Raw genomic sequence first — 27,690 nt, 5'->3', positions numbered from 1 at the left:
TTTTTAGAGAGATGGAGAGAGAATTGGCACTTCAGCCACACCAATCAAACTCCAGACTCTTGTGCCACCTAGTGGGCATGTGTGACCTTGCTCTTGCCTCATCTTTGTACATATGGCTTACCTGGGATCTGGAGAGTTGAAAATGGGTCCTTAGGCTTTGCAGGCAAGTGTCTTAGCTACTGAGCCATCTCTCCAGCCCTATTTTTAAAATATTTGTTTATTTATTGGAGAGAGGAAGGCTGGTAAAGAGAGAGAATAGGCAACACCAGGGTGTCCAGCCACTGAAAATGAACTCTAGACACATGAGCCACCTTGTGCATCTGGCTTACATGGCTACTGGGGAATCAAACCTGGGTCCTTAAGCTTTGCAGGCAAGCACCTTAACTGCTAAGCCATCTCTACAGTCCTATTTTAAAACATATTTTATTTATTTGTTTGAGAGACAGAGGAAGAGGCAGAGAGAATGGGTGTGCAAGGGCTTCCAGCCACTGCAGTCGAACTCCAGATGTATGCGCCCCCTTGCACATCTGGCTAATGTCAGTCCTGGGGAATCGAACTGGGGTCCTTAGGCTTCGCAGGTAAACACCTTAACCGCTAAGCCATTTCCCCAGCCTGCAGTTAGACTCTAACTACTAAGCCTAGGAGTCGTCGATCTCCGCTTCCCCAGTGCCTGCATTACAGACATGAGCCACTGCACTTGGCTTTCCTGTGGGTGCTGGAGATCTGAACTCGGGTCCTCATGCTTGCGTGGCAAGCACTATATCCACTGAGCTATTGCCCCTCTCCTTTCCCCGGTTTCTTTGTATTCTAAGTGCTTAATTTGGTTTTGCTTTCTCTCCTGACAGGAAAGAATTGGGACGTGAGTGCTGCCCTCAGTGATTTTGAACAGCTACGCCAAGTCCATGCTGGGAACCTGTCTCCACCCTTCAGTGGAAGGAGTCGTTGCTCCAAGGCCTCTGAAGACGTGTGTTCTGAGACCAGAGAATCCACCCGCCCTCCCCGACCTGTCTTGCAGAGGCAGGATGACGTCATTCAAGGTACTCCTCTAACTGATGGGTGGGACTGCTATGGGGAGGCGAAGTGATCTTTTACAGAGATTTCCATTCCTTTTCCTCATTCCAACCAAACCCAGATTGTACCTTAAAACTTGTTAAAATAATTTTTTGACATTTACTTATTTATATTTATTTGAGAGAGAGAGAGAGAGAGAGAGAAAGAGGCAGGTAGAAACAGAGAGAATGATCGATCGGGCATGGTGGCACATGCCTTTAATCTCAGCACTCTGGGAGGCAGAGGTAGGAGGATCACCATGAGTTCAAGGCCACCCTGAGACTACATAGTGACTTCCAGGTTAGCCTGGGCTAGGGTCAGACCCTACCTCGAAAAACCAAGAAACCAAACAAACAAAACAAAATGAACAAACAAAAAATAAGAAAGAGAGAGAATGATAATACCAGGGTCTCTTGCCACTGCAAATAGAACTCCAGACACATGTACCACTTTGCGTGTCTGACTTTGCAGAGATACTGGGGAATTGAACCTGGGCCATCAGATTTTGCAAGCAAATGCCTTTAAACACTGAGCCATATCTGCAACCCCCAGATGGTACTTTTCAACTGTCTAAAAAATACCAGCTGGGTGTGGTGGCACACACCTTTAATCCCACACCCTGGAGGCAGAGGTAGGAGGATTGCCATGAGTTCAAGGTCACCCTGAGACTACGTAGTGAATTCTAGGTCAGCTTGGGGTAGAGTGACACCCTACTTCCAAAAAAAAAAACTAAAAATAAATTAAAATCTTAAGGACTGGACAGATGGCTTAGCAGTTAAGGCACTTGCCTGAAAAGCCAAAGGACCCAGGTTCGATTCTCCAGGACCCAAGTAAAACCAGATATACAAGATGGAACATGTGTCTGGAGTTTGTTTGCAGTGGCTGGATGCCCTGGCATACCCATCCTCTCTCTCTCTCACTTATCTATCTATCTCTATCTCTCCCCCCTTCTCTTTCCCTCTGTCTCTCTCAAATAAATAAATAAAAATAAAATATTTAAAAAATAATAATGATGATGGGGCTGGACAGATGGCTTAGCAGTTAAGGTGCTTGCCTGCAAAGCCAAAGGACATAGGTTCAGTTCCCCAGGACCCAGATGCACAAGGTGGCGCATGCATCTGGAGGTAATTTGTAGTGGCTAGAGGCCCTGGCATGCCCATTCTCTCTTTCTCCCTCTCTCTACCTCTCTCTCTGTCTCCCTCCCTTCCTCAAATAATAAAAAGGTTAAAAAATATGTCTTAAATAATATCACTGTCAAACAACTTCACACAAGTCGGACTGACTTTGTGTACCATCTCTGTAAATACGGACTCAGAATGGCTCCCTCACAGTCATGTTCCTGCCCCTTCTAATAGTCACCGTGCACCGCTAGCCATGCAAATAAATTACAATGTCAAGATGAGTAAATTCTGCTGAAGGTGGGATATAGGCTGGATACTTGTAGGTGCCATGTATTCAAAACAAATGAAGTAATTTGGAATTTGGGGTATTATTTACATTAGTGTTCTGCTCTGTGGCATGCTAAGAATTGACTGTAAATTTCAAATAAAAATGAGCATCAAGGGCTGGGGAAATGGCTTAATGGTTAAAGTGTGTGCCTGCAAAGCCTAAGGACCCTAGTTCAATTCCTCAGTATCCATGTAAGCCAGATGCACAAGGGGGCGCATGAGTCTGGAGTTCGTTTGCAGTGGCTGGAGGTCCTGACACACCCATTCTCTTTCTCTCTCCCCCTCTTCCTCTCTCTTAAATAAATAAATAAAATATTTAAAAAATGAGTATCAAGAAAAGTTGTAGTAAAGTGGAAGGAGACCCTACCTCGGAAAACAAAACAAAGAAAGAACAAAAATTAGCCAGGTGGTACATGCCTTTAACTTTAATCCCAGCACTTGGGAAAGAAACAAAACAGCAACAACAATAGCAACAAAACACACACACACACACACACACACACACGGTATCATTTTCTGTGTTTCTCCAGTTGTACTTAGCTTAAGCAAAATGGTTGTTTAGCTGCTCAGCCAGTGAGCTGTAGTTTCTCCCTGACTGAAGGCACATCAAGAGGTGATTGCTCCACATGAGTGGGGAGCTCTCAGAGCAGGCTGCATCGGTTCTAAGCGGACTCTGTTTCTCATTGCAGAAAAACGCCTGTCTAGGGGCATCTCCCACGCCAGCTCCAGCATTGTTTCCCTGGCCCGGTCCCATGTCTCCTGCAATGGTGGGGGTGGGGGGAGCAGTGAGCACCCCCTGGAAATGCCCGTCTGTGCCTTCCAGCTTCCGGATCTCACTGTGTACAAGGAAGACTTCCGCAGCTTCATCGAGAGAGACCTCATTGAGCAGTCCATGCTGGTGGCCTTGGAGCAGGCAGGTCAGTGAGCGCTTCCCTGGGGCTCTGCCTGACTCTCCGTGGAAGGGCTGGATTTGGTCGGGAGCTTCCTGTCTGCCTGCGGGCGATCTGATTACGCTCATCCCAGGAACAGTGAGATCAGCATGGGCTGAGCTATGTGCTGTTTAAAGTTGAAGGGTACTCTGGAAATTTCCCATTTAATATAAGAAAATCCAGACATAGAGGTAAAAGGCCTAGGCATTGATATCTAAAAATCAGTATGTGAAAATTGTAACTAATTCTGATTGGGTTGGAGCGTCTTGCACACAGAGAGGACCAGTGTGGCAGATGGTGCGCTGTACTCTGCTCCCAGGCCTTCATCGCATGATCCTTCCCAGTTTACTGTTAAAATTAATTAGTATCAGAAAGAGTTCAGGTACTAGAAAAGAACTCTCATGGGAGAAAGATTGGAGGTAGAAGGGAGAGGCATGGAAAGGCAATGTTTTCATCATATTAACCATATACATCTATTCATGTTTTTATTTTTTAGAAATTAGCAAGTTAGGACTGGAGAGATGGCTCAGTGGTTAAAGGCACTTGCTTGCAAAGCCTACTGGCTTGGATTCAATTCCTCAGTCCCCATGTAGAGCCAGATGCACAAAATGACATGCTCTGGAAGATGTTTGCAGCAGCAAAGGGCTCTGGCATGCCCATCCTCACTTTTTCTCTCTCCTTGTAAATAAATAAAAATATTTAAAAAACGGAAAAGAAAAATGAGTCTCAGTTTATCTGAAGTTACCTGGGCTGGTGAGACTATAGGTTGTTTTCTTCTTTCTAAAGTTCAAGAAAGCTTAAGCATTATTCATAAAATACATTCTTTACAAGAGGAGTTGGCTGTGCAAAATTGAGATTCATTTTCCTGGGTGTTTTATATACTTTATCTTACTGCTGATGACTCCACAGTCTCACTACGCTGTGGTAAGTGTCGGCACCTATGTAGATGACTTAGGATGTACACCTTGAGTTGTTCTTGTTTTGCTGATGGTGGACATATACTGAGCTTGGTTGCTTCTGTATTTACTGATCTGACCAGAGTGAAGAATCAGGGTGATACCAAGTCACTGGCTGTGTCACCAACCTAAGCAGTATGGACATTGGCCAGATCCTTCTTTTGGGAGGGTCATATTTTATATTTATTTACCTTTCTTTTTTCAAGGTAGGGTCTCACTCTAGCCCAGGCTGACTTGGAATTCACTGTGTAATCTCAGGGTGGCCTTGAACTTACTGGGATCCTTCCACCTCTGCATCCTGAAGGCTGGGATTAAAGGCATGTGCCACTGTGCCTGGCCATTTTTTGTTATTCATTTTTAATTTTATTTATTTGACACACACACACACACACACACACACACACACACACACACAGGCAGAAAAAGAGCAAAAGAGAAAGAATGGAGTGTCAGGGCCTTCAGCTGCTGTAACTCCAGACACATGCACCATATTGTGCTTCTTGTTTACATGGGTCCTGGGGAATTGAACCTGGCTCTTTGGCTTTGCAGGCAAGTGCCTTTACTGTTAAGCCGTCTCCCCAGCTCTATTTATTTAGTTGGGGGGGGGGATAATGGGTAAGCCAGGGCCTTCAGCTGCTGCAAATGAGCTGCAGATGCACGCACCTCTTTGTGCACATGTGCGACATTGTGCACTTGCGTTACTGCGTGTCTGGCATACGTGGTGCCTGGAGATTCAAATGTGAGTTTTTAGGCTTTGCAGGCAAATGCCTTAACCATCAGGTCATCTTTCCAGCCCCATTTTTTGTTTTTTGAGCAAGGTCTTACTGTAGCCCAGGCTGACCTGGAATTCACTCAGTAGCCCAAGCTGTCCTTGAGCTTATAGCAATCCTACTACCTCAGCCTCCCAAGTGCTGAGATTAAAGGCGTGTGTCACAGTGCCAGGCCTCAGGTAACTTTGTTATACAAGCTGCTTTGTGCCCTATATTGTATTTATAAGTATCGCTAGCTGGGCATAGTGGTGCACTCCTTTAATCCCTGCACTCAGGAAGCAGAGATAAGAGGATTGTCAGGAGTTTGAGACCACCCTGAGACTACATAGTGAATTCCATGTCAGCCTGGGGTAGAGTGAGACCCTTCCTTGGGAAACCAAAAAAAAAAAAAAAAAATTCCAGTTCTAGAAGTGTCCCTAGTAACCTCCATCCACCAGAGGCGTGTCCCCACCACACATCTCCATACATTGCCTACTGACTCCTTTGGAACTAAATTATCCCTCATTAAAACAGATTTAACTGGTCACGCTAACCAGATTCTAACTATAATGGAGCCAGGTGTGGTAGCCATGCCTTTGATCCCTGCATAGGAGGCAGGGGTAGGAGGATCATCAGTAGTTTGAGGCCACCCTGAGGCTACATAGTGGATTCCAGGTCAGCCTGGGCTAGAGTGAGACCCTACCTCAAAAAAAATAAATAAATAAAAAGAAACAACAACAAGAAAATGAGTATTAGATTGTATGTATACCTCTGTGGAAGGCTGAGGCCAGAGGATTAAAAACAGCCTGGGCCGGGTGTGGTGGCGCACCCCTTTAATCCCAGCACTCGGGAGGCATAGGTAGGAGGATCGCTGTGAGTTTGAGGCCACCCTGAGACTCCATAGTGAATTCCAGGTCAGCCTGAGACTCTACCACGAAAAAACAAACAAACAAAAAAATGGCCTGGGTTTCCCACTCAAGACCTTGTCTGAAGGACACAGGAGTGCAGTGATGGTTTTATTATTCTGCTAAAGGAAACTCATCCGCTCCTCTCCTTTTCCTCCATCATTGCGTCTGCAGGCCGTTTGAATTGGTGGGTTAGTGTGGACCCCACCTGTCAGAGGCTGCTTCCTTTGGCAACTACTGGAGATGGGAACTGCCTCCTGCACGCCGCCTCCCTGGGTGAGTCCTGCTTGCGGCCTCCGGCCCTGGAGAAGGTGGGCTGTGGACTCAGATCTCAGACGTAGCGCTTCGTCCTCTGGCCGGTTCATCGCAAGGGGAGCGGGGAACACGAGAAGACGAAAGAGCCTCGTGGGGGCTTCTCAGCCTTCCTTAGAGATGGGCAAAGCACCGGGCTTAACTTAGGCCCAGCTCTGACCTGGCCCTTAGGAGAAATGAGCTGCAGTAAGCAGTGTGCCTGTCGCTGGGCGTGGTGGCGCATGCCTTTAATCCCAGTAGAGGTACGAGGAGCACTGTGAGTCCCAGGCTAGCCTGAGACTACAGAGTGAGGACCACAGAGTGAGTCCAGGTTAGCCTAGGCTGGAGTGAGACCGTACCTTGAAAAAAAACTAAACAAACAAGAAAAGTGTCTGTCTCTCTGTGTGAGTGTGTATGGGAAAGTTCTTCATTATTCTTTTGGCATTTAAAACAATATGCTCTCAGCAGACCTTTGTGACACTTTTTCCCTTTGAATTATTAACCTGCTTACTTTAAATAAGCTGTAGATATTATTTGCTTTTAGCTTGTAAAAACAGAAAACCCCCATTTTGCAGAGTCCCACACACTTTGCTGCCGGTTGCCCCGTGCTCGTTTCGTCTTCGCAGCTGCTGACTTTTGGTTTCTTAGACTTGCTTGAGGAGTGAGGGCGCCCGGCCAGGAGTCTCTGTTCTGTCCCTGCTTTCACATTCTGCAAGGCTGTGACCTACAGGGTAGGGACAGCTCTTCTGCCTGAGTGCTGCTTTCATAACCTAGAGCCCGAATTTCTTTTGTCCTTTCAGATTTTCAAGGTAGGATCCCGCTCTAGCCCAGGCTGACCTGGAATTTACTATGTCGTCTCAGGCTGGTCTTGAACCCAGGCGATCCTCCTCCCTCTGCCTCTGCAAGGCTGAGGTTAAAGGTGTGCGCCACCACTCCTGGCCAGAAGTCCGTAGATCCTCAGTCTTGGCCTGAGTTTCTTCACTTCAGCGTAGTATATCTTTAATATGTGAGGGGCTGGAGGTGTATAGCTCAGTGGTTGACACTTCATTAGCTTGTGTGAGCCTCTGGGTTTGATCCCTGTCATTGTAAAATGAAACATAAAGCAAGAACTCTGAATTAGGACCACTTGGGAACTTCCAGTGGTGGGTGGGTTTTTCCCTCAGCTGGGCCTGCAGCTTAGGCCCAGCCAGGTTGAATGGATGGGAGTCCCCCACCCCCCACCCCGCAGCCCTTACTCTCCACATGGTTTGTTTGTTTTTTTTTTGGTTTTCCGACGTAGGGTCTCGCTCTATCCCAGGCTGACCTGGAATCACTATGGAGTCTCAGGGTGGCCTCGAACTCACAGCGATCCTCCTACCTCTGCCTCCCCAGTGGTGGGACTAAAGGCGGGCACCACCACGCCCCTCCACATGGGTTCTTCGCACCCCTCCAGCTCCCCACCTGGCAAGGGCTCCTTGAACTTTGTTTTTCTCTCCATGGTTTTTCCAGGCCCTCCATGTGGGATTTCCAGCCATGTGGGTGTCTTTGCTTGGCTCTCTACTTCTCTCAATAAATATAATAATTATCCTTCTCAAAAGAAAACCCACCCTGAATTAATAAGTGGAGCTGAGGTGGGTGGTGACACACTACTTTAGTCCTGTCACTCTGGGGGCTGATGTAGGAGGCTGTGAGTTTGAGGTCAGCCTGGGACTACAGAGCTCCAGGTCAGCCTGGGCTAGAGTGAGACTTCGCTACCTCAAGCCAACCGGCCAGCGAACCAACCAACCAAACAAAAAGTGGGATTTCGTCAAGGTAAGGTGTCTTATGCCGTTCTTTCTGTCGCAGGGATGTGGGGTTTCCATGATCGGGACCTGATGCTGAGGAAGGCTTTGTACGCGCTGATGGAGAAGGGAGTAGAAAAGGAAGCACTGAAGAGACGCTGGAGGTGGCAGCAAACTCAGCAGAATAAAGAGGTGGGTGGGCGAGGGCGGGTGGGCGCACCTTGTTTCCCAAAGTTACTAAAGCACACTGCCCACTGGTAGGAAGCATCTCCTGGCATTAACATTATTTATATGTTATTTCTCTTGTTACCCCAGCAAGTGTGGAAAATGCAGATGATGTCCTAGGGTTTCCTTGGTTCTGTGTCTTCCATGTCTTTATCTTCTGCTTTTCTATTGCACCTTGGTTTACCGTTTTTTTTTTTTTGGTGGGGGCGAGGGGCCACAGGGGCACGTTTTACTTTAAATGCATGTGTAGTGTGTGTGGGGGGGCACATGTGTATGTGGGTGCACCAATATGTGTGTAGAGGAGGCTGGAAGACAGTCTCAGATGTCATCTTGAGGAATGCTGTTCTCTTCCTCTTAAAAATTTTTTTTTTGGCTGGGCGAGGTGGCACACACCTTCAATCCCAGCTCTTGGGAGGCAGAGGTAGGAGGATCACTATGAGTTCGAGGCCACTCTGAGATTACATTATGAATTCCAGGTCAGCCTGGGCTAGAGTGAGACACTACCTCAAAAAAAGAAAATTATTAGCAGGTGTGGTGGTGCATGCTTTTAAGCCCAGCACTTGAGAGGCTGAGATAGGAGGATCATGAGTTCAAGGCTAGCCTGAGACTACATAGTGAATTCCAGATCTGCGTGTGCTAGAGCAAGACCTTGCCTCAAAAAAGCAGAGAAAAAAAATTATTTATTTATTTGCAAGCAGAGAGAGGGGTGGAAAAAGAGAATGAGAATGAGAGAGAGGGAATGGGTGGGCCTGGGCATCTCGCCACTACTGCCACCTTGTGCATATGGCATCCTGGGTGCTGGGGAGTCCAATCGAGGCTCTCAGCCTCATAAGCAGCACCTAACTGCTGAACTTCTTCAGCTCTCATCTCTCCTTTGAGACAGGGCTCTCATTGGCCTTGGGCTAACCAATTTGCCTAGACAAGCTGCTCGTTGATCCTCCAGATCTGGGGTCAATTACAAGGGCACACCACCACAGCTGGCATTTGTTTTGTTGTTTGTTTATTTGTGAGAGAGAAAGAGAGATAGAGAGAGAGAATGAGTGCGCTAGGGCCTCTGGCCATTGCAAACAAACTCCAGACAAATGTGCCCCCTTGTGTATCTGGCTTTATGTGGGTCCTGGAGAATCGAACCAGGGTCCTTTGGCTTTGCAGGCAAGTGCCTTAACCGCTAAGCCATCTCTCCAGCCCAAACTGACCTGGACCTCACTCTGTAAATCCATGCTGCCCTTGAACTCACAGCAGTCCTTCTACCTCAGCCTCCTGAATGCTGGGATTGAAGGTGTGTGCCACCACACCTGGTTGGCATTTATGTTTTCCACTAGTTGTTTCTGACATTAGCAATGGGAGTATTTCTTCAGAGGATTTCCTATTTTTCCATGTCTTTAATTTTTTCTTTTTAGTCATTTAGAATTTTTTGTTTTTTTCTTTCTTTTTAATTTTTTATTATTGACAACTTCCATAATTAGAATTGTTGTAGCCTAAAAACTTAAAATATATAAATTAAAATGTGATATTTTTTTTAAAAACAAAAAATCCAGTTGTTAAAAGTAGGGTGATATTAAGATCAGAGTCAGTTTCCTCCAGAAATCAATCCACAGGGGCCAGGCCACATAGTTGACATTCGTTATTAGTATCAAAGGCTGGCTGGAAGCCAGGCGTAGTGGTGCACGCCTTTAATCCCAGCACTCAGTAGGCAGAGGTAGGAGGATTGCTGTGAGTTCGAGGCCACCCTGAGACTACATAGTGAATTCCAGGTCAGCCTGGGCTACAGGCAGAACTCTACCTTGAAAAACCACACACAAAAAAGCTGGACCGGACCTTGTGGGAAAGCCTCTTTTGCCTAAGTTAGAGCCAGTCTAGAATTTAGAATCCCATCAAATAAGTTTAGGTAATATTTGAACCTGTATTTTGGCCATCACAGACATGGCACTAAATCAGAGCATGCTAAGTATTAAGTAAGTAGAAATGACAGCACAAATCAGGATAGATATGCTTAATTCAAATTATTAAATCTGTTATAACTTTTTTTGCATTTTCTTTAATTTTTTGTTCATTTTATTTATTTATTTATTTGAGAGTGACAGACAGAGAGAAAGACAGATAGAGGGAGAGAGAGAATGGGCGAGCCAGGGCCTCCAGCCACGGCAAACGAACTCCAGACACGTGCGCCCCCTTGTGCATCTGGCTAACGTGGGACCTGGGGAACCGAGCCTCGAACCGGGGTCCTTAGGCTTCACAGGCAAGCGCTTAACTGCTAAGCCATCTCTCCAGCCCCTTTTTTTTTTGTATTTTAATTTACTTGAGAGAGCAAGAGAATGGTCACTCCAGGCCTCTAGCCACTGCAAACGGATTCCAGATGCATGCACCACCTTGTGCATCTGGTTTATGTGGGTCCTGGAGATTCAAACCTGGATCCTTTGGCTTTGCTTAACCACTAAGCAATCTCCCCAGCCCTTTTTTTTATTAAAATTTTTTTTTTGTGTGTGTTATAATTATTTTAAAGATAGGGTGCCATGGTGGCACACACTTTTAGGGGAGGTAGAGGTAGGAGGATCGCCATGAGTTTGAGGCCATCCTGAGACTACATAGTGAATTCCAGGTCAGCCTGAGCTAGAGGAAGACCCTACCTTGAAAAACCAAAAACCAACCAACCAAACAAACAAATAAAAAAAAAAGGGTAGTGCATAGTTGTCTTAGCTTAGGCCTTGACAGGATTATGCTTCATGTGGGGAGAGGAATGGGGTGAGGATGGTGGACTTGGGACACTTCCAGCTTTCCTCATACCAAACCTGTATTAAATGACTTGAGGTTTCCTGGGCCTCCTTGTCTTATGGTAAAGTGACGGTAAAGCTTACGTAAGGCTGGAAGTACCAGCCTCCCAGCGGCTGGATGAGAAATAGGTGAGGTGGGAGAAGTCAGGCCCTCTCCATATATATGCATCAGAATGACCAGAAACTCCTGGACACCTGTGCATTGGCCTTTTAATTTTTTTTTTTAATTTCAAGCACCAATCTCTTTATAAGTTTTTTTAAAGTTATTTAATTATTTTCATTTATTTATTAGAGACAGAGAAAGGGAGGGAAAGAGACAGAGGGAGAGAATGGGCACACCGGGCCTCCAGCCACTGAAACGAACTCCAGACGCATGTGCCACTATGTGCATCTGGCTTATGTGGGACCTGGAGACTTGAACCTGGGTCCTTAGGCTTCACAGGCAAGCACCTTAACTGCTAAGCCGTCTCTCCAGCACACTTCACAGATTTTTTTTTTTTTTATTTTGCTTGCTTGCATGTGTGTATGTGCATGTACTCGGTATGTGCTTGTCTATGTGCCCTTGGTGCACCCCATGTGCTTGCCTTCCACTAGGGCTTGGGGGCACTATCTGGTGGTGACTCAGCTCATCCCATCCATCCTCCTGCATGCTCTTATTTGAGCCGGAGTCTCCTGCAGTTCCTGAGTTTGATATTTTTCTGTGGAACTGGAGGTTCCCTAGTCTCTGCTCCCCTTTGCGAGAGCCTGCCCACCTGCCTACATGAGATCTAGAGATTCAAACTCAGGCAGTTTCAGGCCTCTCTCATGCTTGTACAGTAAACCATCTTTCTACCCCCCCCCCCCTTTAAATCATGGAAAGAGGAATATAGAGTGAGAATGGGCACACCAGGACCTCTGTCCACTGTAAATGAACTCCAGATGCATGCACCACCATGGGTACTGGGGAATCGAACCTGAGTCTTTTGGCTTTTTTGGCAAGTGCCTTAACTGCTAAGCCATCTATCTCTTCAGCCTTTTTTTTTTTTTTTTTTTTTTGGAGGCAGGGTCTCACTGTAGTCAGACTGGCCTGGAACTCATTCTATAGCCCTAGGTGGGCCTTAATTTATGGTGAGCCTCCTACCACAGCCTCTGGACTAAAGGTGTGTGCCACCACTCTGGCTTCATACCCTTATTTATTTGTTCATCTATTTCAGAAAGAGAGAATGGGCACATCAGGGCATCCTGCCACTGCAAACAAACTCCAGACACATGCTCCACCCTGTGCATCTGGCTTTTTGTGGGTACTGGGGAATCTAACCTGGACCATCAGGTTTTGCAAGCAAACGTCTTTAACCACTGAGCATCTCTCCAGCCCCATTCCTTTATTTTTATTTTTTTTTATTGTATTTATTTACTTGGGGGGGGGAGAGAATGGGCGCACCAGGTCCTCCAGCCACTGCAAACGAACTCCAGATGCATGCGCCACCTTGTGCATCTGTCTTCCATGGGTCCTGGGGAATCAAACCTGGAACCTTTGGCTTTGCAGGCAAGCGTCTTAACCACTAAGCCATCTCTCCAGTCCCCCTTAGTTTTTAAAAAAAAATATTTTATTTATTTATTGTGAAAGGGAGAAGGAGGCAGATAGAAAGTGAGAGAGAATGGGCATGCTAGGACCACCAGCCACTGCAAATGAACTCCAGATACATGTGCCTCTTGTGCTTCTGGCTTACATGGGTAATAGGAAGTCAGACCTGAGTCCTTAGGCTTTGCAGGCAAGTGCCTTAAATGCTGAGCCATCTCTCCAGCCCCCTTATTTTTAATTGAATTAATAAGTCTTTTATTTATTTATTTATTGGTTTTTCAAGGTAGGATTTTGCTCTAGCTCAGACTGAACTGGAATTCACTATGTAGTCTCAGGCTGTCCTTGAACTCATAATGATCCTCCTACCTCTGCTTCCTGAGTGCTGGGATTATAGGCATGTGCATCCATGCACTGCTCTTTTATTTTTATTATTGTTTTATAAATTATTTCATGAAAATGCAAGTTGCTTTGTCCTTTTATTACTAAGATAAAATATTCCAACAAGAGCTCTTTAATTCCCATGAACTTTATTCCTTGGGCTGCTTATGTTCCCAGCATAATCCCATCTATTCTGTCAGTGTGTACTTAAGCAGTGTGAATTCATTGTAATATTAAAATAGCAATGCGAGGCAGGCGTGGTGACGCACGCCTTTAATACCAGCCCTCGAGAGGCAAAGGTAGGAGGATCGCCGTGAGTTCTAGGCTACTCTGAGACTGCATAGTTAATTCCAGGTCAGCCTGGATCAGAGTGAGATCCTACCTCAAAAAAAAAAAAAAAAAAAGCTATGCAGGGCTGGAGAGATGGCTCAGTAGTTAAGGCGCTTGCCTGTGAAGCCTAAGGACCCAGGTTCCATTCCCTAGTACCCATGTAAACCAACTGCACAAAGTGGCACCTGCATCTGGAGTTTGTTGGAAGTGGCTAGAGGCCCTGGTGTGCCCATTCCCTCTCTATCTGCTTCTCTCTCTAATGAATAAATAATCAAAGTTAAATATTTTAAAAAGCAATGTAAAAATTTAAGACGTTATCTTGTCATGTTCATTCTGGAGTCAGTTGTGTTTTTAGATAGGGTCTCATGTAACCCCCAGGCTGACCTTGAACTTGCTGTGTAGTTGAGGATGGCCTTGAACTTCTAATCTTTCTGCTTCTATGTCCTAAGTGATGGTGAAGGAGTTTGAACTATATCCTATAAGCAATGAAGATTTGTGGAATTATTAACAGAGAACAGACACCATCAGATTTTAATTTCAGAAAACAATTTCCAGCAGCACTTAGGAGTTGGGTCAGAAGAACCCAGTAAACCAGATAGGAGGTGCATTGCAGGAGTTCATGCTTAGTTATTGTTGACTGAGGGATCCAGGTGAGGAATGGGTAAAAGATGTTTTAGATAACTCCTGGCTTTCCCTTTGGGTGTGGGTATGGGTGATAGTCATTTCTGTTCTTTAAGGTAGGAATATAGGAACAAGAATGACTTTGGGAAGAGAAGAGAGGAGGTGTGTGTGGGCTTAAGGGCCTAATTTTCAGAGTCCAGAGCCTTTAGGTGCTAGTGGAAATATTAGGGTAATTGGTCAGGTGTGGTGGTGCACGCCTTTTGTCCCAACACTGGGGAAGCAGAGGTAGGAGGATTGCTGAGAGTTCAAGACTAGCCTGGGACTATAGAGTGAGTGCCAGGTAATCCTGGGCTAGAGTGGAACCCTACCTTGGCAAACAAAAACAAAACAAAACCTAGCCTGAGGCTAGAGAGATTGCATAATGGGCAAAGGTGCGTGCTTGCAAAGTCTGTGCCTGGGTTCAGTTCTGCAATAGCCCTGTAAAGCCGGACGCACAAAGTGGTGCCTGTGTCTGCAGCTCATTTGCAGTGGCAAGAAGCCCTGGTGTGCCCATTCTCTCTTTCTCTCCATCCGTGCATCCATCCATCTGTCCATCTCTTCTTGTAAATAAGTAAATAATGTTTTTTACAAAAAAGCAAACCTAGTCTGTAATGTTGAATGTCTCCTTTTGTTGCATGTCTTCACAGTCAGGACTGGTATATACTGAGGATGAATGGCAGAAAGAATGGAATGAACTCATCAAGCTTGCTTCAAGTGAACCCCGAATGCATCTAGGTACCAACGGAGCCAGCAGCAGTGGGTAGGTATGGCCGAGTGGGAGAGCAGAAACTAACCTCTGTGGAGTCCTCGCTGAGCTGTGTAGAGAGCTCTATGCTGGAAGGATCCTGGAAGGAAAGCGAGGGGTCATTGCACAGTCAGAGAAGAACGTAGCAGTAAAGGACATTTCTGGAACTACTGCTGATGCTGGGATGTAGAGATGTGGAGCACATGATAGGTGACACTAAACAGTCCCCATATGTTTGTGTGTTCATACTAAGGTTTCTCTTACATCCCGTTAAGGAATTGTGATTGTATCTCATTTAGACTTTGAGAAACTAAAGGACAGATGGCTCAATATGTTCAGAAAATAAATTACGAAAAGCCAGGTGTGACAGTGCATGCCTTTAATCCCAGCACTCTGGAGGCAGAGGTAGGAGGATCACCATGAATTCGAGGCCAGCCTGAGACTACATAGAGAATTCCAGGTTAGCCTGGGCTAGAACGAGACCCTATAAAATCACCATCATCATCATCTTTTATAGGGGAAGCCTTGGGATGAGCAAAACAAGGAAGGGCATTCTTTGACCTCCCTTCAGAACTGGTCTTCAGGAATCTTTTTTAAAAAATTTTTAAATTTATTTTTGAGACCGAGAAGAGAGAGAGAGAGAGAGAGAGAGAGAGAGAGAGAGAGAGAGAGAGAGAGAATGGGTGTGCCAAGGCCTCCAGCCACTACAAATGAACTCCAGACACATGCGCCACCTTGTGTATCTGGTTTATGTAGGTCCTGGAGAATCAAACCTGGGTCCTTAGGCTTCATAGGCAGGTGCCTTTCCCATTAAGCCATCTCTCCAGCCCTGGTCTTCAGGATTCTTGTTTTCTCCCCACCCCGGCTGTGCCCTTCCCCACTCCTGTCACGCAGCGTGGAGAGTGCGGAGGAGCCAGTGTACGAGAGCCTAGAGGAATTTCACGTCTTCGTCCTTGCGCACGTGCTAAGAAGGCCCGTGGTGGTGGTGGCAGACACCATGCTGAGGGACTCTGGAGGGGAAGGTGAGTCATCCAAGGGTCCCCCCTCTGCCCAGAACCCCTACGCCCATAACCTTGGTCTGAACATTGAGAGTAGGGTAGGAACTTTGGGGAAAATGTATAAATAGAACAATTCAAAATTGTTAAGATTCGAAAGATAACATTTGGGGTTAATTGACAAGGTTTCTTGGGAAAGGGTTATCATTTAAAAATTTTTATTTTTGTTTGGCTTTTTCATGCATGTGTGTGTGTGTGCGGCATGGTGTGTGTATGTGTGTAATGTGTGTACATGTGCGTGTGCACATATGCACGCACTGCACACACACCCATGTAGAAGCCAGAGGAGAGAGGCAGTTGTCCCCCATCACTCTTCTGGTTTATTTCTTTGAAACAGAGTACCGCTGAACCTGGAGTGGCTACTTTTGCTCAGGCTGGCTGACCAACACGCCCCAGCAATTTTCCAGTTTTTTTTTTTTTCGAGGTAGGGTCTCACTCTGGCCCAGACTGACCTGGAATTCACTATGGAGTCTCAGGGTGGCCTTGAACTCATGGCGATCCTCCTACCTCTGCCTCCCGAGTGCTGGGATTAAAGGTGTGCGCCACCACGCCCGGCTCCAGTTTTTTTTATAATTCTTTTTCAAATATTTTACTTATTTATTTGAGAGAAAGAGAAATAGGCAGAGAGAGAGAGAGAGAATATGGGCATGACAGGGCTCCAGCCACTGCAAACGAACTCCAGATGCATGTGCCACCTTGTGCATCTAGCTTATGTAGATCCTGGGGAATCAAACCTGGGTCCTTTGGCTTTGCAGGCAAGCGCCTTAACTGCTAAGCTTTCTCTGCAGCCCGTTTTTCTAGTTTTTGCCCACCATAGGGCTTTGATTATAGGCATACATTTTATGTGGTTGCTGGGGATAAAACTCATGCCATCTTAGGCCCTCTCAGACTCTCATGTTTGACAGCAAGTGTTCATACCTGCTGAGCCATCTCCCCAGTCTTGGGGAAGAATTATTAAACAAATTAGAAGGAAAGAGGGAACTCTTTGAGGCCAGCCTGGTCTACATATCTTTAGAAAGTTGGGGGGAGGGCAGAGGTAAGAGGATCACTGTGAGTTCAAGGCCAGCCTGGGACTATGAGGGGAGTCCCAGGTCAGCCTGGGCTGGAGTGAGACCCTGCCTGGAAAAAGAAAAAGAAATGTTGGGCCCAGTTGAGAGAGGGGTGAAGAGATTGTCCACTAGGCAGGCATAGCCTTAGTAATCATCTGGATGGTTTCCTGCAGCATTCGCCCCTATTCCTTTTGGAGGAATCTATCTGCCCTTGGAGGTCCCCGCCAGCCAGTGTCACCGATCCCCTCTGGTGCTGGCCTATGATCAGGCCCACTTCTCTGCGCTTGTGTCCATGGAACAGAAGGAGAACGCCAAGGAACAAGGTGCAGAGTCAGAGTCTGTGTCTGTCTTGGGTCTCTGCTGTTGTCACTAGTAGGAGTGGGAATGAGAGCTGATGGAGGAGGAGAGGCGAGAATTAGGGACATGCAAGCCCAGACCTTGCCAGGCCTTATGAAACTGTACAACATACCAGGACTGTCAGATTTAACAGCAACAGCAAAAGAGTTCTAAGTGATGCTTTGCTGCATGTTCTTTCATCCTGATGGTGTTGAATTCCTTGAATACATGGAATTGGCAAGAGTATCACCACTGTTAGTTGGCTGAACGGCAGGGGTCGTGGAGTGTCCTGAGCTTCATGCTGGGTAGTAGGGAGAAGATAGGCCACTGGTTTTTTACCGCCAGGGGGTGGTTTGCATGTAAGAGTTGAGATGCGGCTCTGGTCATTAAGACCTGGACGTGGTGGGAGGGCAGCCACGTGCCTCATCGCCTCCCTTCTCAAGAAGACTTCCTGACAGTGTGCTTCTCCTCCCCAGCTGTGATCCCGCTTACAGACTCCGAGCACAGGCTGCTGCCCCTGCACTTTGCTGTGGACCCAGGAAAAGACTGGGAGTGGGGCAAAGATGACAATGACAATGTCCGGGTGGCCAGGTGAGGCAAGCCTAGCCTTTCTGTCTACTCCATAACTGAGATGGCTTCTACGTACAGTGGCCATGTCCCCAGGATGTCTTAGCCTGGAGGCACCAGGACCCACAGATGTTGTAGATACTTTGTCTTGTTCTTGTCCTAGAATAGGGAGTGTTTCCACAGGTACACACCCCAGAGTACCTAAAACCATGATTAGAAATTCAGCAGAATCAAATATATATATTTATGAGAGAGAGAGAGAGAGGAGAGAGGATGAGGGCACCAGGGCCTCCAGACATTGCCGATGAACTCCAGACACATGTGCCACCTTGTGCATCTGGCTTTACAAGGGTCCTGGGGAATCGAGCACAGGCTATCAGGCTTTGCAAGCAAATGCCTTAATTGCTGAGCCATCTCTCCAGCCCAAATGACATTTTTTATCCCAGCCTAAGTCAGAGGTGTTTAAAATATTGGCCAACCAGCCATGGCGGCACACACCTTTAATCCCAGCACTCAGGAGGCAGAGGTAGGAGGATCACTATGAGTTTGAGGCCACCTTGAGACTACATAGTGAATTCCAGGTCAGCCTGAGCTAGAGTGAGACCCTACCTCGGGGAAAAAAAAATGAAATAAAATAACCAATATAGTCAGTCTGCTCTTGGACTTCACCTTGATAGTATTTAGCAAGAAAAATACATTCTCTCTTTCCTCCTCACAACTCCTCATCCTGCCTCTCTCCACAGCTTCCCTATGGAGAGCATACAATTGTCAAATCCGTGTTTTCTTAAAAAAATAAGTTCTTAGAATTGGGCACTGTGGTGCACATTCAAAGGCCAGCCTGGGTTATGTGGGAAATTCCGTGCTAGCTGGGGCTACATGGTAAGACCTATCTCAAAGGAAACAATCAGAGTTTCACCTTTATTTGATTTGAATAATTTGATCAGAATCTTCTCAATGATATTTACAACAACAGTAGTAATAATGTTTAGTATGTTCAAATTTTGAGATGCTGTAGGTCTTTTCCAAACTTTGTTTTCATCTTGACAGTGCCACAGGGTGGGTAGTATTAAGAGTACTCAGCCCCAGCTGAGGCTCAGGGAGGTTGAAATGACTTGCTCAACATCATAAAGCTTCGTAATTAAGCGCTTAGCCATGTAGCCCTCCCATCATCCCTTTTTCCAACTATATCATGTGGCTTTGCTCTTAAAAGGTCACTGTACGTTTAAGTTTTTGTCTTCTTTCTTTCTCACAGTATAATTCTATCCCTGGAGGTCAAACTCCACCTGCTGCACAGTTACATGAACGTGAAGTGGATCCCGCTGTCCTCTGATGCCCAGGTGCGGCCCGGCCCCACCGTGTCCCAGCTGCCTCATTTTCCACGGCGGGTTGGGAGATGGCGCGTCCTCTGGCTCTGTTGAGTGGTGGCTGATGAGCCAAGGTTTGAAGTAGCTGGACGTTGTCAGAGCGCTTCTTCCTGCCTTTGCGCCCGTTTTCCTCCTCTGTGGTCCCCGTCTCTCCAGCCGGGCTCTGCTCTTTTACATGCTGCTGCGTTGAAGATTACACAAGAGCTCTGCCTCTGAATTAACATCCCCAACCCTAGGCTCTGCTTTCTACTACTAAAATAGATTCTTTCAGAAACATGTTTGGGCCATGTGTGTGTGTGCGTGCATGTACGTGTGTGTGTATGTACCTGAGATTATTTTCTGTGTTTCTGCCCCTCTATAGATAGACCTCTGCATTGGGCACAAGGAGACAGAATATCTTAAAACAGGGGCTGGAGAGAAGGTTTAGCATTTAAAGTGCTTGCCTGAGAAACCTAAAGACCCAGGTTCAGTTCCCCAGAACCCTTGTAAAGCCAGGTGCACAAGATTACACATGTGCCTGGAGTTTGTTTGCAATGGCTGGAGGCCCTGGCACATGCCCTTTCTCTCTGCCTCTTTTTCTGTCTCCCTCAAATAAATAAAATGTTTTTAGAGTATATCTTAAAAGATTTCCTGGTCCCATGAATTCAAGAGCAAATGCAAATCTATGACTTCAGAGTGCTGAGTATGTAAAAGCTGGGTGAGTCAGGTCTGGTGGCGCACACCTTTAATCCCAGCACTCAGGAGGCAGAGGCAGGAGGGTTGCTGTGAGTTTGAGGCCTGCCTGAGAATACATAGTGGATTCCAGGACAGCCTTGGCTAGAGGGAGACCCTACCTCAAAAAAACCCAAAGAAAAGAAAAAAGAAAAATGCTAGGTAGGGGTGGGTGGGAGATATACATTGGACATTGGTCAGGCTTGGTTGCTTGTTGGTTACTTGAGACTTAGTATTAACTGAACAGAAATTTGATGTAAGCAAATCTGTAATCTGTAAAATTTTCCCATCTAGGTATAATGGTAGACACCTGTAATCCCAGTATTTTGGAAGTTGAGGTAGGAGGATTGAGTTCTAGATAAGCCTGGTCTACATAGGGGAGACAGGAGAAGGGAAGAAGAGGGAAGGAAGTGTCTCTCTCTCTTCATGGCTCTCCAGAACTCTGGCTTCATTTTGCTATCTCCTTATTACAAAAGGTTTCAGTTAGTGAGATAGAAATCAGATGTCAGGGCTGGAGAGACAGCTTTGTGGTTAAGGCGCATGCCTGCTAAGCCTAAGGACTCCGGTTTGATTCTCCAGGGCCCACCTAAGCGAGGTGCACATAGTGTTACAAGTGCCTGGGGTTCGTTTGCAATGGATGGAGGCCCTGATGTGCCCGTGCTCCCTCCCCTCCCCCATCTAATAAATAAATAAGTAAAAATAAATCTTTTTTAGAAAAAAGAAAGAAAGAACTCAGAGGCCAGACACGCCTTCCCTTGGCCCATGACAGAGCTGGCTGGACCGGAGAGGACCATGACCTCCTGGGTGATCCTTCCCCTGTCATAGCAACAGCCCTTCTCTGGAGCTAGACAGTAACTGCAAGCATGGAGTTCCCAGGGGCTGAATATCAGCTTTTACCATGATGGGCTTAAGGTGTGGGAACGTCCCCTGCCCAGTGAATGAGCCTACAGCGCTGGTCTTTTCTTTTCCAGGCCCCTCTGGCCCAGCCTGAGTCCCCCACGGCCTCAGCTGGAGATGAGCCCCGGTCCACTCCCGAGTCTGGGGAGTCAGACAAGGAGTCGGTTGGCAGCAGTTCTACCAGCAACGAGGGCAGCAAGCGGAAGGAGAAGTCCAAGCGAGACCGGGAAAAGGACAAGAAGAGAGCAGATTCTGTGGCCAACAAGCTGGGCAGCTTTGGCAAAACCTTGGGCAGCAAGCTCAAAAAGAACATGGGGGGCCTGATGCACGGCAAGGGCTCCAAGCCCGGAGGGGTGGCGATCGGGGCGGGGGTCAGCAGTGGCACCGAGACCCTGGAGAAGAAGAAGAAGAACTCCCTGAAGAGCTGGAAGGGCGGCAAGGAGGAGGCGGCTGGGGACGGGCCAGCGGCGGAGAAGCCTGCGGCCGAGTCGGCGGGCAGTGGAGGGAGCAAGTACAGCCAGGAGGTGATGCAGAGCCTGGGCATCATGAGGGTCGCCATGCAGGGGGAAGGCAAGTTCATCTTTGTCGGCACCCTGAAGATGGGCCACCGCCATCAGTATCAGGAGGAGATGGTCCAGCGCTACCTTGCCGACGCCGAGGAGAGGTTCCTGGCCGAGCAGAAGCAGAAGGAGGCGGAGAGGAAGATCGTGAACGGAGGGTTAGTCAGTGGGCCTCCTCCAGCCAAAAAGCCCGAGCCCGATGGTGGGGAGGAACCGCTGACTGCTCCCGCCGCCGAGTCCAAGGCCGTGGCTTTCTCTGCTGGCTATCCCGGGGGCTTCACTATCCCTCGGCCTTCTGGGGGTGGAGTCCATTGCCAGGAACCCCGGAGGCAGTTGGCAGGGGGTCCATGTGTGGGGGGCCTACCACCATATGCCACCTTCCCCAGACAGTGCCCCCCCGGGCGCCCTTACCCCCACCAGGACAGCATCCTTCCTCTGGAGCCAGGCAAGGATGGCACACCCCGGGGTGCGTTGTTGCCACCCCAGTTCCGAGTGGCTGATTCCTATAGCAACGGCTACCGAGAGCCCCCCGAGCCAGACGGATGGTCAGGAGGGCCCCGGGGGCTTCCGCCGACCCAGACCAAATGCAAACAACCGAACTGCAGCTTCTATGGACACCCCGAGACGAACAACTTCTGCTCCTGCTGTTACCGGGAGGAGCTGCGGCGGCGGGAGCGGGAGCCCGGCGGGGAGCTGCTTGTGCACAGGTTCTGAGCGGGCGACCGTGGCGGGCAAGAGGCTAAACACGGAAAACTAAGCTCACCCCTCTGGCTCACCGAGACCCGGCCCCGCGTGGACGGGCCACGCGCAGAGATGTTGGTGGGAGCCTGGCTGGAAACTGTGGAAGTGAGTGTGCCCGGGCGCTGCCAGGCTGGCCAGAGCAGGCCAGGCCCGGTGCCCCCGGGGCTGCCTGGTCCTTGGCAGAGCTTGACTTGATGGCACCGAGAAGGGTTCAGGGGAAGACGATGATTCTGCCACGTAACCTCTTGAGTCCCGTGCCAGGGCCTGGGTGCCAGGGCCCAGGCCGGGGCATGTTTGCTGGGGGCGGGGGCTTCGGGAGAGCCTGTGCGGAAGGAAGAGCGGACCACAGCGCCTCGCGGTGGACGAAGGCGCGTGGTGGCGGAGGGGACTGTGGAGGGAAACAGATACTGGGCAAAATTGGTTTGAACTAAGGTAGGTGGTAGGGTTGGATTTAAAAAATAACAAAAACAACCACACACACAAAAATACAACCTTCCTCCTGGGGGAGCTGGGCGAGGAGGCCCGGCTAGGAGGAGGGTTGTCCACGCCCCAGTTCATAGAGCTGGGAAAGGAAGGAACTTAAAAGAGGATTCTTTGTCCTCGTAAGTTGTTTTCTTCTAGGTAGGCGTCTGTCCATGCTAGTTTTAGGTCCTACTGCCCACTATGCCCTCTCTTCCTCATCTGTTTTGATGGCTGAGCTCAGCTAAGTTGAGAAGTAGTGATTTTCTTTTTAAAGATTTTCATTTCATTTTTTAAAAAAGTTCCCTCTGGGAAAGAAGAGAATGATGAGACGAGCAGCTGTGTGTGTTGAGATTGCTTCAGGTGAATGGTTGCAGAGTGATCTATTTTTAACTACTTAGCAATAATCACACGTGGAGTTGGAGTGTTTCTCGGGAGGGGTGGAGACAGGCCAGACTGTTGCAGACAAAACCAAAAACCTACATAAAGCACTACTGTCCTCTGCTGCTGCATTTCTGTAGAAAGCAACTTATTTTACTAACTTTTTAAAGGAAAAAGAAACAAAAGATCCCCAACAAACAAAAACGTTTTAAAAAGTGATTACTATATCCCCCCCCCATTTAAGTGATTTTTTTTTTTCTCTCCTTCCTGTATACTTCTGGAGAATTTAACATCCTGGCTTCTTTTGTTAAGCCATAGCTGACCTTAATCTGTGGTTAATTAAAAATTAAAAAAAAATCTTTGTAAGAAGAGTTATTTTTTATATTAGGACAGATGCTGAAACACGGGCTAGGGAACATTTATAAAGATAGTTACAGAAATATATTTTAGTGAACTATAGCCATGGGCCGCAGATGAGTCCCAGTGAGCTGTTCCGTCTGGATTTCTCCCTTTTCCTGAGCCCACCCTCGTCTCCAGGGGACGGGAGTGGACACAGCCGAGAGCTGCCTTGCAGTTTGCACGAAGCACAAGTCTTGACAGCCTATGCTCTGACCGGAGCCATTTCTAAGAGCTTTAAACCAGAAGATATATCCTGGGCCAATTTTCTTTTTTCTTTATATTTTTTCCTGGGGGAAAAAATCATCTATGCAATTACCTACCTACACTCCTGGGTGCGTGTGAAGAAGGGGAATAAGTGTGCTTACATGTCCTGAGTGTTAACTGTTTTCTGTACTTGCATTTCTCTGTTGATGTGTGCACTCACCAGCCGTCTAGTGGAATGTAATCCCCACATTTGACCTCAGTCACACATGGCCCTGTGTGCGTGCTGTGGGGACTCTTGTCTGCGTTTCTTTTACCTAGTAAGGAAAGTTACCTGTTTCCCCCTCCCCCACGCCTAGTAACAAAGCCAGCCAAGGGTTCCTCATTGTTTCCTTTTTTCCTCAACATATTTGATTTAATCATTTCCTATGGTGATTCTTAGGCATTTGTTTTCTTTTGTATGTAACCCTGGCTGGCCAGACTGGGACTCACTATGTAGTACAGACTGGCCTTCAGCTCACAGCAGTCTTCCAGCCTCAGCCTCCCAAGTGTTGGGATCACAGGCATGGCACACCATGGCCGTCTTTCTTAGTCTTTTAAGGAAGCAGTGAGGTTTCAAAGGAAGGGGTGTGTATGTTTTTGGGTAGGGCTGGAATCTGGTATGGGAAGAGCACTCCCCTTGGACACTTAATTTAAAACTATTCAGTAATCAAGACTGTGTTTCTGGAGACAGGTCTTGCCTCTGTAGTCCAGACCTGGCTTGAATTTGTGATCCTTCTGCCTCAGCTTCCCAAGTGCTAGGATTATAGCTGTATGCCACCATAACCATAAATCAATATTTTTTTAATTCAGCATTTTTAAAAATGTCAAAAACTCATGTTGAACAGAATCTTAGGATATGACAAGACCAGTATTAGGGTGAAGGAAATAAGCCTGGGTTGAGCAAATATGGGAATGGATTCTGTCTTTCTTTAATTTTTTGGTTTTCTTTTAATCCTAATTTTGATTTTTAAAAAGTACCGTATCAAGGTCGTATTGTTTTGGCGCCTGTATTTGAAGCACCCTTTCAATTTTGTGCCCAAGGTGAGTGCCTTTTGTTCCTCTCACAGTCTTGTCCGTTTCTGGAGTTCGAATATCACTGGTGAGGCCCTCCCCCATGAGCCTCCACCCCTACCACAAACCTGACGCCCGGTGGCTCAAGCCCACGCCCTGACTGCACTGCTTGCTCCCCTCTCCCTTACTGTAGGGTGCTGGCCTGGGCCAGGAGGAGTGGACCGAGACCAGGGCTTTCCCAGAGAATAAAAGCAGGGAAGTTGGTTCTCCATTGGACTGCTGTGTTTGGACTTGATCTGTTACTAGATTGTATTTAACACTTCTGTTTTTAAAAACTGAGGACAAATGAAGAAAAACAAAAACCTTGTATCATGGTTGTTTTTATTTATACATTAGCAAATATCTATTTGTTTTGCTTTTTCAAAGAAAAAAAAAAGGATGGAAGTTCTGGAGAAGGGGAAGGATGTTCTAGGAGTGAATATGGTAAAATAAAACTTTAGAGGGTCTTGAGTTTTTTATTAAACTATGTTTTGCGTGGGAAAGCGATTATTTATTAAGACAGCGAACAACCTCTTTATTCTAAGGACGAAGGGCCCCGAGACTCTGGGTACAGCAGGGAGGAGTGAAGTCTGGTTGCTCTTTGGGGAGGGAGGGCTCAGATGGGAGCGGTGAACACGGCCTGGGGGCCAACGGGAATTGGTTTGTGGCGTTTTAAAGAGAAAGTGTGTGTGGGGGGGGGGGGGTTGAAAGGCCATGCTCGTCCTGTGTTGGGCTGAAGGGAGGTGTGTGCTCAAAGGAGTCATACGTTGGTTAAGGAGGTGAAGCTGTGAGTGAGGGGGGAAGACAGACCCCGAATCCCTAGATGAGGTATGTCATCTCTCCCGCTTACATTTAAGCGCACCTAGTTCTTTTAATCCCGGATATCTAGTGTCCCACTGGAGTTCTGGGTGGAGAGGGAGGTCTCCCGAGTTCTTTTCTCCCCACGTAACGCAGCGCTACCCTCGCTCTGCGTTCTCTGCCCTGTCCCGAGTGGAGAGCAAATACAGACCGTAGGTTAGGCCTCCAGACCTTTCCTAAACCTATGCTGGCTTCACTGAGACTTACAGTCAACTGGTTTTGATTAATGACGTAAGTTCAGTTCAGTGTCCTACAGCAGGGCCTTAACATAGAAGTGCGTTCTGTCTCCGTAGGCATGGTTTCCTCTCAGAACAAAGCTAAAGTCCACAGGCCAGCACAGCACAAATTACTCAGACTTCATCGTGTACCCTTGGCAGCTGATTTCCGAGCCTCGAAGAGAAGAGTGGAGCTGGCTCTTGCCATCCTTACTCCTTTCAAACATGTCCAATAAAGAAGCATCTCAGAGCATCTCATGATTGTCCATGCGTTACTCAGACAGCCCTGGTCTCTGTCCTCTTCCAAGGAGGCAATGCTCTGAAAAGCCTTGGCTTAGAGGACAGAATTAGGACAGAAGCCCCTCCCTGGCCTGGAATGACCTGCACCCCAGGCTTTTCTAAGCTCTTTCCCTCGGGGAGGGGTGAGTCACAGAGCGCTGTCTCTTTGCAGACCTGTCCGATCTGCACAGCAGAGGGCGTCTTGCCTCCTGTGCTCGAGCTGATGCTTCCATTCGCTCTCCCGGTGCCACCACCTCCAGGGGCTACGTGGGTAAGGGGCACTAGAGGAACAAACAAACGGAAGCTGGCTAAGGGCAGTGGGGGTGGGAAAGACCTTGGCCTCCTCCTGCGCTTATAACTGGATGCGTGACTCATCTTCTGAGTCACTCAGCCCCTCCTCCCTCCTCCAGCTGCCCCTCCCAGCGGCCCTTTCTCCTGGCACAAACCTGTAACCACAGCAGGATAATGGAAAGGGGGGGGGGGAAGCCGTGAATGGTGGCGCACCCCCTTAATCCCAGCACTGGGGAGGCAGAGGTAGGAGGATCGCCGTGAGTTCGAGGCCACCTTGAGACTCCATAGTGAATTCCATGTCAGCCTGAGGTAGAGTGAGACGCTACATCTAAATAAATAAATAAATGGAAAAAGAAAACGGGGGAAAATTCGGGCCCCTTGCCTCTCTGCACCCTTTCGTCGGGTAGAGTGGATTTGGGTCCCGGGATTGGTGAGAGGCAGTCTTCCTGTCACCTAAACTTCAGCTGCTGCCCCTTGCTAGGTGCTGATCCACATCACCCCATGGGTTCCCACCCCCTCCCCCAGTCCTCTTCCCCCTCCTGACTTCCCTTGTCTTGCTCTCCTGCTCCCATGCCTTGAATAGAACGAGGCCCCTGAACGAAGGGCGGTGGGGAGAAGGGCAGTGCGCAACGGGATTTTAAACGGGCAGAACACGCCTCTCTCGGTACACTGTTTGCGTGGGACAACAGACTTTGGGGAAGGTGGAATCGTTAAGGTTCGTGGGATGTGGGGGGTGTGTGTGTGTGTGTGTGTGTGCGCGCGCGCGCGCGCACACGTGCGCCTTTAGGACTGGTGTGATCAGGCTTCTGAGACCCCGCACTAGCAAGGCACATCCCTGTTTCTTCTAGCCTGATTCCCTATTCATGGTCGTTTCACTATTTCCACAGTTACAGCCAAGACGGGGAACTTTTAGAACTGAAGCTGGAAGAGTGTGTGTGCGTGTTGCGGGGGTGGGGGGAAGCAGTATCGAATGTCACTTTGGAAAACAGTCCCCACCTAAGGATGGCTGCCGCTGTACAGACTCAAAAACAATAAAACAGCAGTTCATTAACCCCTATTTTGTATTTCATTTCCTGTCCTATTCATATCAAACCTGCTGCCCCCCCCCCCCACAAGTCACCCTCAGCTGCATCTCTTTTACTTGCCTCCCAGTGGTCTTGGCTTCTTGGGTTGTAGCATGGGTGTGTGTGGGGGCGGGGGTAGTTGTGATCCTGGAGCTGAGGAGATGTTCCCAGAGTCCTTAATGTGACTCATTCGTCTGGAGATCTGTTGTCTGGTTGGAGAGGTGGAATTCCACATACCTGGGCTGGGCTTTCTCAGAACTGGCTGTGGCCGGAGTGGAGGTGTACTTAGTGCGAGCCCAAGCAGGGTTAAATGCAAGGACCTTTCCCTCGGCCTCTTGGCCCCACCTGCGAGGCATGCACACATACCTGTACCCTCTGCACTGTGGACACATAACTTCCCCTACTCCGCTGCC

The 27,690-nt window shown here is 47.9% G+C and overlaps 1 protein-coding gene across 2 annotated transcripts in view; it reads left to right on the top strand.

Moving 5' to 3' along the window:
• The window catches only part of Otud7b (OTU deubiquitinase 7B), a 64,244-nt gene extending 39,187 nt beyond the window's left edge, over positions 1-25,057 (top strand). For both annotated transcript variants that reach the window (XM_045138136.1, XM_045138137.1), the window contains exons 3-12: positions 846-1,037; positions 3,188-3,415; positions 6,212-6,313; positions 8,153-8,280; positions 14,661-14,773; positions 15,653-15,780; positions 17,036-17,185; positions 17,675-17,789; positions 19,018-19,102; positions 20,812-25,057. In XM_045138136.1, the coding sequence (XP_044994071.1) occupies positions 846-1,037; positions 3,188-3,415; positions 6,212-6,313; positions 8,153-8,280; positions 14,661-14,773; positions 15,653-15,780; positions 17,036-17,185; positions 17,675-17,789; positions 19,018-19,102; positions 20,812-22,011 (2,441 nt within the window). In that variant the 3' untranslated portion in view covers positions 22,012-25,057. The remainder of the gene's footprint in view (positions 1-845; positions 1,038-3,187; positions 3,416-6,211; positions 6,314-8,152; positions 8,281-14,660; positions 14,774-15,652; positions 15,781-17,035; positions 17,186-17,674; positions 17,790-19,017; positions 19,103-20,811) is intronic.
• The last annotated feature ends 2,633 nt before the right edge of the window (positions 25,058-27,690 follow it).

Source organism: Jaculus jaculus, chromosome 19, assembly GCF_020740685.1.
Source record: "Jaculus jaculus isolate mJacJac1 chromosome 19, mJacJac1.mat.Y.cur, whole genome shotgun sequence".
In the NCBI taxonomy this organism is placed as follows: Eukaryota; Metazoa; Chordata; class Mammalia; order Rodentia; family Dipodidae; genus Jaculus; species Jaculus jaculus.
This window is presented reverse-complemented; position numbering and strand designations above follow the sequence as displayed.